This window comes from Panthera pardus, unplaced genomic scaffold (assembly GCF_024362965.1).
Source record: "Panthera pardus isolate Hobbes unplaced genomic scaffold, ASM2436296v1 HiC_scaffold_27, whole genome shotgun sequence".
NCBI lineage: Eukaryota > Metazoa > Chordata > Mammalia > Carnivora > Felidae > Panthera > Panthera pardus.
In genome coordinates, this window is record NW_026526843.1 from 114,694,361 (window position 1) to 114,709,201 (window position 14,841).

Sequence of the window (14,841 nt, forward strand, 5' to 3'; positions counted from 1 at the left end):
TTCCCTACTGTGAGAATTACAACTTCACTGAAGCATCATCATTACGTGTTCACAAGCATCAGAAGCTGCTCGCATTCTCTCTCCCACGTGTGCACCCACACACCCACCCACACACAAGTTAAAGAGGTGTCTAACCCGTCTGGGTTTGTGTCAGTTGCAATTTCAAATCGGCCACCTCTCTCGTTAATCTCTTTACGGAATCTTCATAATCGAGGATCTGGGCCTTCAGCTGTGCAGAACGTTCAATCTGCCAAGATTTAGAGAAGGAAAAGAAATCAATGTAAAACCAATCACACAGCATACTTCCAAAGGCACAATTCTCTCATCGGGCTGATGTTCTTTGTCGATTTGGCCAATTCTCAGCAGCCAGACACCCATCACCCCCGGGGTCCAGATGAAACAACAACAGAACCCACTAGCAAGTTCCACAGCTCCTTTTTCACTCCTCTCCAACAACAGCTACTCCAGCACAAGAGGCAGACGTCAGAAAGAGCATCGATACTGTTGCATCACAGGGGGGGAATCAGGTACTTTTACCAGGGAGCACCAACAGGGATTCGAAAACTGCGTGTTCAGGGGGGTTTACTTTCCTCTCGGTTTTATTACTATGGGGAACCTAAGGTCACACAACAGCTTGAGAGTTTTCTCCAAGGACAAAGAACACTGGGGGAGTAATCAGCAGACTGGGGGCTCATTTCTGATGCCACCGGCTGACTGGTGCCGGTGTGGCACACACCGAGTCCCCAGGCCCACAGAGCGGCCCGCCCAGATGCCTGGGTGAGCCAGGCAGTACTCACTTCACTTTGCAGCTGCTTTTGCAGGGCCTGCCTGTGGGTCTCGAACTCCTTATGCTCACACACGATAGCGTTCTCTGCTTTCTTTAGTTCTTTCTGAAAAGCCACCAGCTCTGGAGAAGGCTGAGCCAGGTCTGTGAAGGTAAAAAAGCCTGCTCGTCACCAGCCTCACGTTTTCTCGTTTCACCTAACAAAAGCAGCTCAAGAGGCTTTACGTTGTTCTTCCCTTTGTACATGATAGTAATTAAGGAGACTAAGAGCCATCTCGACTCACCAACTTCCCAAAGAATTACTTTAAAAAAAGTTTAAGTTTACTTATTTTGAGAGAGAGGCCGAGCACGCGTACGCACGCAAGCACTGAGGGACAGAGACAGGGAGAAAGAAAGAATCCCAAATAGGCTCCGCGCTGTCAGTGCGGAGCCCGGCGCAGGGCCTCCAACTCATGAACTGCAAGATCATGACCTGAGCCGAAATCAAGAGTTAGTCACTTAACCGACTGAGCCACCCAGACGCCCCAAGAGAATTTAATGCACGTGACTGCACACTTTACAGCTCTCCAGGATTGTACTCCCAGTAAAAGAATTCTTTCAAATCCAGAAATTAACATGCAAGCCCACCTATCTGCCCTGTCAGAACCTGCCAACGACTGCCCCGAGGTCCAGTCCGACCTGGGCATCTGTCAGTGGCACTTAGGGTCCAGGCAGAAAGCAGATGGTATCCCCAGTTCGGGTCACCAGAAGATCCTTCAATAAAGGGACTCACATCGGGTAGCCACGAAGGACAGTGTAGTTTCCCGGGCTACCGGGGCCCTGTTGTCAACACTCCTAGGGCCTGGAGGGTCAGGAGGGGAGGAATTCCCAGACCCGGAGACCGTGAGCAGGTACAGAGCCCTGAGAAGCCAAGGCCTGGGCTCCTGCCTGGCTGAGGCCCACGGCCCGCCCCGGCCTACCGCACGGGAGGAGACGCAGAAGGGATCACAGCCACCTCGACCTCACTCTTTTCTCTCCCTCCAAGCACAGGAGTGTGTCCCCGCTGGCCAAACCCAACCAGCATTCAGAGGAAAGGGGAGCCGAGGGCCACCCAGAGAGGCATATTTATACAGTTGAAAACTTGTTAGTGATGCAATTTCGTGGCAGCGAGTGAAAAGAATGTACCTTCAATCCACGAAATTTGAGAAAATCTTCTCAACTGAAGCCTCCCTTACAGGACAGAGCAGTTTCGGAATACTGAGCCAGTGTCAATCACAAAGTCACGCCAATCCGGACAAGACAAGACTTACGGTTTAGAAGACGCAAGTTCTCACTTCTGGTCTCTTCCAGCTGTTGTTTAAGTAATTTATTTTGCGCCTGAAGCTCCTGTTTCCCTTGTTTCAGTAGCGAATAGTCACTCATTTCTTTCACCTTTTCTCTCAGCAGGTGGTTTTGCTTGCTTATCGCCAAAGACTGGGTTCTGACCGACTCTAACTCCAGCTGGAATCGAAACAGCAACACCTGTGTGTGAACAGTGGGTGGCTACAGTCCCGCCTACGTCCAGGCTGCCAAGCTGCCTGAGGCTGGGCGCCACGATTTAATGAAGGTCATCTGACCCAAGTCTGTTTCTCTGCAAGGAGACGCGAACCACAGTAGAAGTCCTCTCCTCCAGAGGCAACTAAGGGCCCCCCAAATCAACCCCAGATTGCAGCAAGGCATTTAAGTATCAAAGGGGGAGATCTCACTAACGTACTGTGGGGTGCTTTCCTCTTAGTAGTACAATACAGCTCAAGTGTGGTTACAGAAGCCTACAGAGTTCTCTAATACACAAGTCCTTACAAACTATGTTCTCTAAAATGCTACAAAACAAGCTACAAAAATAGGTTCTGTGCCTAACATTTTATGTACCTCAAGTTCCACCTCTGTCCTTCACATAGCACAGAAGTTTTTATTTTTTTTGAGAGAGGCAGAAAAAAGAGCGAGAGAGGGAGACACAGAATCCAAAGCAGACTCCAGGCTCCAAGCTGTCACCACACAGCCAGACGCAGGACTCGAACCCACGAACTGTGAGATCACAACCTGAGCCGAAGTTGGACGCTGTAAACGACTGAGCCACCCAGGTGCCCCGCAAACACACAGCTTAATCCAAGTGAAGTAACAGTGGCATGTGACAAGCGCATCTCATCGGGTTTTAAGCTGGGAGATCCTGACATCCTGACAGGAAGTTTTCCTGCCCTTGATGGGAAGGGAGAAGAGGCTGAGGTAGAAGCTAGTGCATACAAGCCGCGTACGACGTGCAAAACTTAGCTCCCCGAACTCCCTCCACAACCACGCATGGCGGGAACATCCCAGAGTTTACACAGGAGTCGTCTGAGGTCACAGAGCTTGCCCCAAGGCACACATGCAGAAAGGGAGAGACACAGGATTCAGGCAGGGATCTAGGCCCCAAAGGACATCCTCTTGCTGTGCTTTCCCAGGAGACTAAGATGGAAACAAGTCCCAACATGTCAAGAGGACAACGTAAGATAAATCACGCAGGACTAAAGCTCTAGGTTCATATATTGCCTCATGTCGATTTCAAAACAAAAGACTTCATTACCTCGAGCTCTTTGACACGTTTTACAGAATGACCAAATTCTTCCTTTTTCGCATTAATAGCTGTGAGCTCCTCTTGCAAACGTATAGCTTTTTCTGAAAGAAAAGAGCCAACCAATTAACATCATTAAGTTTTCCTAGTGAATACAAGTCGTTTAATAACTTATGGCCACTGTCACACCTAATGACCATTATTTCATTATCTGAATAGCAGATGTCAAGGTCAAAACAAATCAGCAGCCAAGTAAGAAACAAGCCCCGTTACTCAACATGTGACGGCAAGTAACGGTCAAATACGCGGCAAGCCTAGTCCTGCTGCACAAAAGTCACCACTTACACCATCGGCTCTGAGCACAGGGCCCGCACGCCGTCAGGTCGGAACTTCCTTAAAGACAGATTTGTCTGTTGGGATTCTGTATTTACGATTTTGTCATTTTCACTTCATCTCACACGGTCTATGGAGATGTAACATCAAAACCCTGATTTGCCGAACGCGTGACAGCACATAGAAGTATCAGCCTCCATGGGCTAGCTGCGAGCAGATGTACACGGGGTGACCTCGCCGGTCAGCATCAAGTGCTTAGCCCTGGTTTACTCCCAAGAGTCCATTTGAAATCGCCACTAGAAGTTTAACTTCTTTTCATCGACAAATTCCCGGAAATATATTAAGATGTCAAGTATCCCAAAGACTAAAAAATTATCCAGCTTTCCTACTCTTAGGCTAATGTATTCAAGAATTTAAGGGATTACAGGTCAAGTAGGGACGCCTGGGTCACTCTGTTGGTTAAGCATCCGGCTCTTGGTTTTGGGTCAGATCGTCATCTCACAGTTCCAGGAGTTTGATCCCCGCATCGGGCTCTGCACTGACAGTGTGGAGCCTACTTGGGGTTCCTTTCTCTCTCAAATAAAAAAAACTTACCCAAAAAAGATTCTATGTCACGTGAAAATATCATGAAGCATACGAATACATTAGAAGTAGAAGAAATAAACTAGATCACAGGGACAGAGAAGTTACAATTTTCCGGAAGTAAAAATTGTAGTGTCTCGTGGTTAAGAGTAGTATTTACCCGATGGCAAAAAGTCACTGCCACTTTCTTGATAGTCACATCTATCAAAATACACTGAAAGAAAGTTGGATAAAATCCTGCTTGTGAATCGCTAACCTTTGCGAATATATGAAAGGTTAAACGTGAAGATTCACAAAAATGTATTAAAAAACCAATTTTGTAAGATTAATAAAAACCATGTACTTTTTGCAGTAACACCAGGTGTAAACGCTAGGTTTTTTAGAATACAGAACAGGCACTCGCAAGCTAACAGCCTCTGTCACAGTGAACACAGCTCGTCCCCAGAGTCACCTTTATTCTTCCTTTCATCTTCTATCAGCCTGTGAGTTCTAGCGATATAGTTGTCCTGGAGTTCAAGTTGATACCTGCAGGTCAGAAAAACTAAAATGAGCTTGTCATTCTCCTGGATGGACTATCAATACCCGAGCTTATCTACGGGACCGGGGCACTGAAAGTGACCACGTGCAAACCTCAGACTCTCTCAAGAAAAGAGCCAAGGATCTGAATTCCAAACGTGAAAGGTCTGGAGAACTGTTGCGATCCTGTAAATTTGGTCCCCAAACTCAATCACACAAAACGAAGGGTCCTGTTGTTGCGAGGTCACCAAGCACAATTATTTCTCCCTTGGTCTCGACACCAAGAAGTCAATTAAGTTAAACTTCCGGTGTGCGTGACGGGCCCTAAATCCCAAATGATAACCGAGTCGGTCACTTGCAATTCACCCGTCCCGTCTCTCTTCCCTCAGAGAGGAACTTTTGCCCTTAGGGGCTGAGCACAGTCCTGACGGCCGACCGCCAACAGCGTGAGATCTGAACTAGAGACACCCAAAGGCTCATCTTACGGGGTTTCAGCCACCTCCACCAGCTGTTGCCAACTGAATTGCGGTTCAGAGGTCAGAGAAAACAGAGAGGCACTCCCATGATGTCCCCCCAAATTCAACACTGGCTGAAACCATAGAAGGACACCCGAGGCCTCCAAGGACACACCAAGACAAACGATACCCAACAGTTCTCTGTATCCATGGCTATGCTGAATTCACATGTACGTGTTTCATTTATTCTGCATTTAATGACTAGAGTTACTTCAGTGTTCACTAGTAGGTTAGAGGAGTGGACATAAAATACGTACTAAAATCCATTGTTTCAAAAGTCATACAATGAAAATGGTGTTTAAGTTTTGTTTTTAATTAGACAGAGACAGAGACAGACAGAATCCCTAACAGGCTCCACACTGTCCGCGCAGAGCCCGACATGGTGCCCAAACTTACCAACCATGAGATCATGAACTGAGATGAAGTCAGACGCTTAACCGACTGAGCCACCCAGACGCCGCCTACTTATCTTTAACAGCAGTGTTTAAAAACAACCTCCAGGGGAGCCTGGGTGGCTCAGTTGATTGAGCATCTGACTTTGGCTCCGGTCATGGTCTCATGGTTCATGAGTTTGAGCACCATGTCAGGCTCTGTGCCGACAGCTCAGAGCCTGGAGCCTGCTTCAGATTCTGGGTCTGTCTCCGTCTCCATCTCTCTCTCTCTCTCTCTCTCTCTCTGCCCCCTCCCCTGCTTGTCCTCATTCTCTCAAAAGTAAAATAGCCTCCAGAAACCCTTGCAGGTATGATGTAATGGCACAATGACAAATTAAGAGCAAGGCAATAAAAATGAGGTCAATTACTAATAAATACCCTGAGAAGCCGAGTTGAATCCTCTCTTCGCTACACATGCATTTACTATTAACTGAGCACTTATTAATTTCAATGTTATGACTTCTTGGCTGTGCAAACTGAGCAAGTCGTAAAGTGCCCTAACAACTTAAAACAAACAAACCACAGGCACTCAGGAAGTGTCAGAGAAGCTAGGAGTAAGAATGAGAGATGCCTGGGTGGGCTCAGTGTGTTGAGTGTCCAACTTTGGCTTCGGTCATGACCTTGTGGTTCAGGAGTTTGAGCCCTGTGTTGGGCTCTGAGCTGACAGTTCAGAGCCTGGAGCCTGCTTTGGATTCCGGGTCCCCCCTCTCTGCTGCTCCTCCTGCTTGCACTCTGTCTTGCTTTCTCAAAAACAAATGTTAAAAACTTTTTTTTTTTTTTTTTTTTTTTTTGTCAAATGAGCAGAGCAGGCTATTCTCTGTACCTTTTTAAACCCATCTTAAATGCTCACAGGAAAGGCTGGGCTACCAATGACAACATAGATGTTTTTCAACCCTCAATTTTGCCATCAACCATCGGCTCTATCTACTTCATCAGCGTGGCCATGTTTCCAGCAGCTTAATTCAAACACGGGATTTCTTTAACAAGGCCAAGCAATTACTTGAGCAGCTCATTCTTGAGCTTTTGGTCATAGGTCTCCTCGATACTCTGGACATTCAACTCCCGTTTCCTAAGGGCGTCAGTTGCTCTTTTATTTTTTTCTTCTTGTAGCCGCTGAGCCCTGCAATTAGCCAAAGAGAAAGAAAGCAGGTAAGAAAACCCCAACATCTGAAGTAACACATTCAGAGGGAAAGAGACGCCTTGTGTTTTTAGCTCCGGAGTAAAACCTTTACAAGGCTTCCCTGCTGGGAAGTGAACTGAAAGAGCCAGAAGTCCCTCTACTTTACCAACTTCAGCTCATCAGCTAGCAGATGGCACCTGGCTAAGGGGAGTGTCAATGTGTGGTGACCAAAGTGGTTTCTTACTTTTCTACACTTACAGGAGAAAACCCACACTCAAAACGGGGGTACAGGGGATCAAGGGCCACAATCAACTGAGGGGTCAAAGAAGGATGCTTTTAGTCACAAAGCCACAAAGCCAACTTTAGTGTACCTTAAGTGTTTGTTTCTTCTAGAATATTATTTCTAACTGTGAGACTTAACTGATTGGCCCCTAACAATTAGAGGTACAAGATTCGTTTTTGGCATTCAATCATCTATTGACTGAAGAGGCCGAAAACGGAAGATGGGTCCATCAGAACCTCCACATTCGAAGAATGGAGTGCTTTTCGTGGGGAGACCTTCAAACACCTACAAAACCAATTCCAGAGCCAGGAATCAGGTTCACAGGCACTTAGACCAAACCACAGGGATGGGAGGGCTCCCAGCCAAGCATAAAGGCTTGGTGTTAGAGCTCCCTCTGCTGCCCCATCTGTACAGCAAAGGACGAGTAAATCCATTCACTTCACTTAATGTGCTTACAAGAGAGAAGCAGGGCAAACAGAGGTTAAAGAAGTGGTTACATAATCATGATTATACAATCCAGAATCTGCCCAAACTTTGTCCCTTTTCTTTTCTCTCACATTAGCAAACTGCCACTTGAGAATTTCCAAAGAGAGTAAGGTAGGAAGAAATCAAATGAACGGAACCTACGTAAATAAAAAACATTAAGACAAAGACAAACCTCTTAAATAAAATAGGGTTCCTGGAATATTTCGAGTTTCAAGACGCCAAATGGGAAAGAAAGCTTAATTCCACCCACTACAGACTGGGGAGCTTGCTCTTAATCCCAGCTGAGATTTGAAGGATACATATGTGAGCACTTAGGGAAAGGAACACACACACCAAGAGAAATGGTCTCACCCAGGGGTGCCTGGGTGGCTCAGCGTGTGGCTAAGCGTCCGACTTTGGCTCAGGTCCTAACCGTGCGGTTCAGGAGTTCAAGCCCCTGGTCAGGCTCTGTGCTGACAGCCAAGAGCCCGGAGCCTGCTTCAGATTCTGTCTCCCTCTCTCTCTGCCCCTCCGCAATTGGTACTAAGAAGAAAAAAAAAAAAAACAAAACAAAAAACCACCACCAGTAGTTTCTTCGCCCAGTAGGAGTTGAGTCGGAGCCACCGTCTTCCCCCTCCCCCGACAGCAGCAGTGCAGGAGAGGGCGGCAGGTCCAGGTATCTGGAATTGTTACTTTGCACACATGCAGCTACTGGATGCGAATGTCCGGATGTAAATGAGAAACATGGCATTTGTTCAAGCATTATCAGCTTCTTCAAGTCACGTGTCTGGTCATACTGTAGCCCGATGATGGCGTCTCACTCTGCTTTTCACTCTAATGTGTACCAGTTCATAAGTGAAACCCTAGTCTTTCTCTTCTTTTGTGCCTTTTAAAGCTAGGTGGGATCCCCTTTACAAGTGAACACTCTATTTGGCAGTTAACATCAGACTATTAAGACGCGTATTTAGTTCTTGTGAATCGTCATTCTGAATATCCCAAACGAACACACGTTACTCACAATTCAAAAGCTTCCATTCTTTGTTTCAGCTCTGCTTCTCTGCCTCTTAGCATGTCTATATCTTTGAGGAGAAGTTGTCTCTGAGCATAAATCTCCTTGGTTTCAATCTGTGTACAGAAGCATTAGTTTTCAGCAAGCAAGCTAAAGAAGATACAACAGATCCGAACTAATATAGTGCTTCCTCGATTCCAGAGAACTACAGATACTTAGGGTTACAATTTCACTTTCAAGAGGTTCCAATTCAGCATACTCTTTTTGCCTATTTAGCCACCCAAACATGCATTCCCTCCTTCGATGACTGGCCCCATTAGCATATATTCCTAACACCTCTGCTCTGTTTAATCTACCTAACTGACATCTCCCAGACACTTAACATTTCGACAAGTGCGTCAGCAAGAAAAGGACACGAAATGTGCATGTAGCGATAAAAGTTCCAAAGAATAGAATGCCCCTGGTTCTGTCGTCTCAAAGTTTCAGTTCATAGGTCATTCTGACTCGGTTAACAAGCTGAATGAACGGGCCACGCTTCCATTTGTGTGTTCGCTGAGCAAGGCTTCACGGAGTACCTGGCATGTGTCTAACAGCACACTCAGAACTAGAGAAAGACGAACAGGTAGAGTTCCCATCTTTCCAAAAGTCAGTGTAGTCAGGGAAAGCGAAATGACACACTAGGATGTGATGACTTTTCTAACTAAAATACTTCAGGACTGTGGCAGGAACAGGACCTGAGGGAGTCAGTCAGGGAAGGCATTACAAGGAAGGGACACAGAAGCTGGATTTGAAGGCCAAGAGGGTTTCATCGGGGGCACAAGAAGGGCATTGCAGGTAGCGGAATAAAGCCAGGATGCTTGGCATGAGGATGGCCATCTTGTCCAGAGCCTTAAGAGAATCAGCGAACTCAATGAATATTCTGGTCTGGTAACTGATCTGAACTAGTCAGTCACCCGTCTTGAGGATGCAGTTGTTAACGTAAACATCCAATCGTCTCAAAGACAGTGGCTCCAACATTGATTTTTTTCTAAGAGCCCCATCACCAGAAACGGTACACGAAATCATAGGACATGACTGGGTCTTTCTGAGCAGCTGTAATCAAGGGTGGGCGCTGGGAGGGAGCCCTCCAACTTTCGAGGTCACATAGCAGCGCTTCTGGCTGGACACGGCAAACAGTGTCCCGAATCCAGGCTCGTCTAAGACAGCCCCTTGGGAAAGGAACCAGTTTTTCCTCAAAGAGTGGACCCCATCCCTCCTGCCACTCCTCACCCTTTCCACTTCCTGTCCAGTCACTTTCCGGGAGAAATCTAATGACCACCTTCCACAATCCTAGACTCCGCAATTCCAGGGACCCTCAACCCCTGTGACCCAAGGGCATCATATTGCATTTTGTTTCTAGTCTTCACGCGACATCTCAACCCGCAGCCCTGTCCTATGGGCCCACGCTTATTCTTCCATCCATCAGTGTCCCGACATCTTGTCCTGGATGCCTCCGAGAACACCACACAGCCCTGTCTCCCACCCCCACCCCAAGCCCCCCTGGGGTAGTAGCCACCCACCATCCCCTCCGGCCCCTTTCACCACCCCACCGAACCCCAATGTCCTCAAGAGGCTGCCCTTCTCAAGCCAAGTAAACTCAGCTCCGTCAGGTCCACTGCCCAAGCGCCTTGATCTTCCCGCCCTCGCTAACCTGACTGTACCACACCAACTGCCTACAAGCACCTGGTTGGGTCCACTTCGGCTGCGGGATGCCCGTGTCACGACCAGGGCCTCCACACAGCTCCGCCAGTCCGGCCTGCTTCGGAGGGCTGCTCCGCCCCCACCCCCACGCAGCCATTCCACACCGATCCTCTCCTTGAGGCTGCCCCCCAACCCTCCCATCTGCCCGAGAGGAGGGAGCGTATTCAGCGGGGAGTTTCGCCCGCTCCCAACATGGAAGCTAGCACCCTCAGTCCCTTCCTCCCGGCGCTCTCGGGGGAGGAAGTCTCCATAACCTTTTTAAGGCCAGTCCTACCACTTGTGCTCTTGACCTCCATCCCTCATACACCTGTAGGGCTTGATCTTGGCTAACCAACTGTCACAACCCACTCTAGGGCCTGAAGCCCATCTACAAACAGCCGTAGGAAGTAGACACCTGGCAAAGAATTGTAAAGTCTTACCTCTTGGTGCTTCTGAATTCTCTCAAAAGCCAACTTCTCCCGAGAAATAAGGGCGTCAGATTTTGCTCGACAAGCTCTCTCCAATTCGTTCCGGAACTCAGCCAATTCCCTCTCAGACTTTCTTTTCTCTTCCATCTTAATTTTTGCTACTTCAGTATCTTTAAAATACTTTAACTGCCAATCGATCACCAATTATTGTAAATACCAAAACTACACTAAGAAAATAACTTCTCTCTTCAGGGTTAGGTTTAACACTAATGCTCTAATATACTTAGTTTAACTCATTTTTACTTTCATCTCATTCATTGTACCTGTAGGATTCACTCAAAAGGCATAAAAAATGACATCAGTTGGAAAGAAAAATCATGCGTAACAGTGTATCACATTTGTTAATAGAAATTCTCTATTTTTCCCCCCCATACCCAAGATGAAGACATCACAGGACACCTGGGTGGCTCAGTTGGTGAAACGCCTGACTTCTTGATTTCGGCTCAGTTCATGATCTCATGGTTCTTGAGCTCGAGCCCTGAGTCAGGTTCTATGCTGACAGCGTGGAGCCTGCTAAGGATTCTCTCTCCCCTTCTCTCACAGCCCCTCCCCTGCTTACATTTGCTCTTAAACCTTTTTTTTTTTTTTTTTTAAAGACATTCAAGACAAGCACAGCAACAAGATACAGCTCACCTTTTGACACATTTCTGCCCGAAGCTGCTGTTCTATTTCTCTTTTATATTCATTTAACTTTACTTCTAAGGATTCTAACTTTGGACGCTGAGGGTAAGCACCTGCAAACTGATCATCAATAAGCTGAAGCTTCTCCACTGTTAAAACAACAACATAGGAAGTTAGCATAGGGAACTGCTGTCAGTTGAGCAAGAGGCTGGAGCTCTGTTCAAAAGCACAGAGTATACTTAGGGGCAACGGGAAGGATGTCTGCAATTTACTTTGAAACGCCACAAAATTAAGATGGATTAATGGATGGGTCGGATAAGCGATCAGGCAAGGAGGACACAAATTTACCGGGTAAGTCTAGGTACACAAGTGTTCACTGTACAACCGTTTCCACCATTCCTTACATCGGAAATTCTCACCATCCAATGTCAGGGGGAAAGAAAGCCAAGAGTGCAACTTAAGTCAGAAAACACTGGCATCTCTTCCCAGTCCCTAAGTGCCAAGGCAGAGAGTGCTTTTATTGGACTGTGGTTAAAGTCGACTGACACGTTCAAAACACGGACCTTAAAATAAATTAAAGATCACGTATTTTGACTCCTCTGCTTTGCAGAGAAGGAAGCAGATGCCCATATAGTTTAAGTGAGTCCCAGAGGGCTAAGCAACTGTGTAAGGGCAGGATTGGGGCTGCAAGCTCGTCTGTTGCTGGGCTGTCGTTCTAGTGCTCTCTCCAGTAGACCCACAGCCCCCACAACAGCTGCGGGCCAGCAACAACCGACCACAAACCCCGACTTGCAGGATGAGCTCAATCGTGGAGAACACCACCCGCCAAAAAGGATGCACCGGACAAGGCGGCTGACACAAGTGGTTTGAAGAGATTGGCAGCGTCCGTCTTTTTAGAGAATTTAACAGGTTTTCCATTTACTTTTCTGGGTTTTCCAAATGCTTTACAATTGTGTCGTCCAATACAGGACTCTCTAGCCACACGTGGCCATGGAGTACATGAAGTGGGACCAGTTCAAATTGAGAGGTGCTTTAAGTGTAAAAGACACACCAGGTTTCAAGGATGGAGTATGGAAATTTTATATAGAATAATCTCATTTACGTTTTCTGGATCAATTACATGTTGGAATATTTTGGACATACTGGGTTAAATAAATTATATTAAAATAAATTCACCTGTCTCCCCCCCCCCATGGCTACTAGAAAATTAACAGTTACACGTGGCTATTTTTGGACAGTACTTCTCTAGAATAAGCATATACCATGCTCCCAATGGAATAAAACCTAGGCCAAAATGAAGGCCTCATCATATAGCTTATGTTTTACTAATAACAGACTTCTCTTTTTACTAGTTAAAAGTATTATTCTCCTTAAGACTCAGGAGGTGCCAAGAAACTGATTAATCATGTAATTTTAGAAAAATTTGGACTCTAGGGGTGCCTGGGTGGCTCAGTTGGTTAAGCGTCCAACTTCGGCTCAGGTCACAATCTCCCAGTTTAGGAGTTTGATCCCCGCGTCGTCATGCTCTGTGCGGATAGCTCCAAGCCTGGGGCCTGCTTCAGATTCTGTGTCTCCCTTCCTCTGCCTATCTCCTGTTCATGCTCCCTCCCCCTCCCTCCCCCTCTCTCTCAAAAATAAGTTTTTAAAAATTAAAAAAAAAAAAAAAATTTGGATTCTACTATCCGTTCTGACCCAGAAGGAACGTTTCCAAGTTGTGCTTCCTCTGGGGACCCCCATTTCCTCAGCTCTAAACCAAAGGGATACGCCACTGACTTCTCTAGTTTTCTCCACAAGGCACGCAGTCAAGGATTTCCTCACTTAGTGGCCATAAATTCAAGTTAGAGGAAACCTAGAGAAGAACCTCCCAGTTATGAGAGGTTGAACCCAACACACAGAGGAGCACGTGGGCCTTCAGAGAGGGGAGGGTGGCGCGGGCGAGCGGTCCTGGCCGCCTCCCGCGAGGCTTCCGGAGGAAGCAGGCACCTGTGCCCCCTGCGGCTTGCACCCCTCCCAGTCAAGGAACAGACCCATAGTACAGCACATCAGGTCCTTTCCTTCACTCGAGGAGAAGACAGAAACGTTAAAATTCTGAAGGGGAGCCACAGTTACCAAGTGAGTCTTGGCCAGGCAACGTGGAACTTGTCTGAGTTCCCACATCACAGCTCGCTCTGGACTGATGATACTCTGCCACTTCTTTTAAAAACTCCATGAGAAAACCTACAAGACACAAAGTGCATAATACAGTTTCGGCGTGTAACTTTTTTCCATTCAACCATTGCATCAACCCTGTTTCTAAGATCTTGGCTTTTAAACATTATCCTTTCTTACATTCTAGATCTTCTGAGAATAATTTCTAAGGAAAGGACTTTGCAAACATGACACACAACCTAGAAGCAATAACGAGCAGTATCAATCTCACAACATAAGAATTAGAAACCTAGATGGCACGAAATCAAGTCAAAAGACAAGTGATAGACTGCAACAAAGTACTCGCGAGGATGTGGAGACAGGAGTAATTTTCATAATATCAAAGAGCTGTTACAAGTCAAAAAAAATGGAGAAATTAGACAAGACATGGACCAAGTTTATACAAAAAAAAGTCAGATCAACAGGATATAAACCAACAAACATTGCACTGCTGGTGGGAATGCACACTGGTGCAGCTGCTCTGGAGGACAGTGTGGAGGTTCCTCAAAAAACTAAAAATTGGGGCGCCTGGGTGGCGCAGTCGGTTAAGCGTCCGACTTCAGCCAGGTCACGATCTCGCGGTCCGTGAGTTCGAGCCCCGCGTCAGGCTCTGGGCTGATGGCTCGGAGCCTGGAGCCTGTTTCCGATTCTGTGTCTCCCTCTCTCTCTGTCCCTCCCCCGTTCATGCTCTGTCTCCCTGTCCCAAAAATAAATAAACGTTGAAAAAAAAAAAAAAAAAAAACTAAAAATTAAACTACCCCATGACCCACCAATTCCAATACTAGGTATTTATCCAAAGGACACAAAAATGCTGATTCACAGGGGCACACGCACCCCAATGTTTATAGCAGTGCTATCACCAACAGCCCAATTATGTAAAGAGCCCAAAGGTCCATCAACTGACAAAGACGGTGGGGTGTGTGTGTGTGTGTGTGTGTGTGTATGTAATATTACACACAATGGAATATTACTTGGTGATCAAACAAGAATCAAATCTTTCCGTTTCCAACAATGTGGATGAAACTAGAGCGTATTATGGAAAGAGCCTAAATGTCCATCAACTGATGAATGGGTAAAGAGGTTGTGGTTTGTATGTACAATAGAATACTACTTGGAAACGACAAAGAATGAAATCTGGCCTTTTGTAGCAACGTGGATGGAACTGGAGTGTTATGCTAAGTGAAGTAAGTCATACAGAGAAAGACAGAGACCGTATGTTTTC

At 46.6% G+C, this 14,841-nt stretch overlaps 1 protein-coding gene across 2 annotated transcripts in view; it reads right to left on the minus strand.

Moving 5' to 3' along the window:
- OFD1 (OFD1 centriole and centriolar satellite protein) overlaps positions 1-14,841 on the minus strand; it is a 64,177-nt gene that overhangs the window by 13,840 nt on the left and 35,496 nt on the right. For both annotated transcript variants that reach the window (XM_019417908.2, XM_019417909.2), the window contains 10 exons: positions 13,542-13,649; positions 11,445-11,581; positions 10,764-10,937; positions 8,614-8,720; positions 6,728-6,847; positions 4,717-4,790; positions 3,363-3,454; positions 2,074-2,263; positions 798-928; positions 136-247 (listed from right to left, as the gene is read on the minus strand). In XM_019417908.2, coding sequence (XP_019273453.2) covers positions 136-247; positions 798-928; positions 2,074-2,263; positions 3,363-3,454; positions 4,717-4,790; positions 6,728-6,847; positions 8,614-8,720; positions 10,764-10,937; positions 11,445-11,581; positions 13,542-13,649 — 1,245 coding nt within the window. The remainder of the gene's footprint in view (positions 1-135; positions 248-797; positions 929-2,073; positions 2,264-3,362; positions 3,455-4,716; positions 4,791-6,727; positions 6,848-8,613; positions 8,721-10,763; positions 10,938-11,444; positions 11,582-13,541; positions 13,650-14,841) is intronic.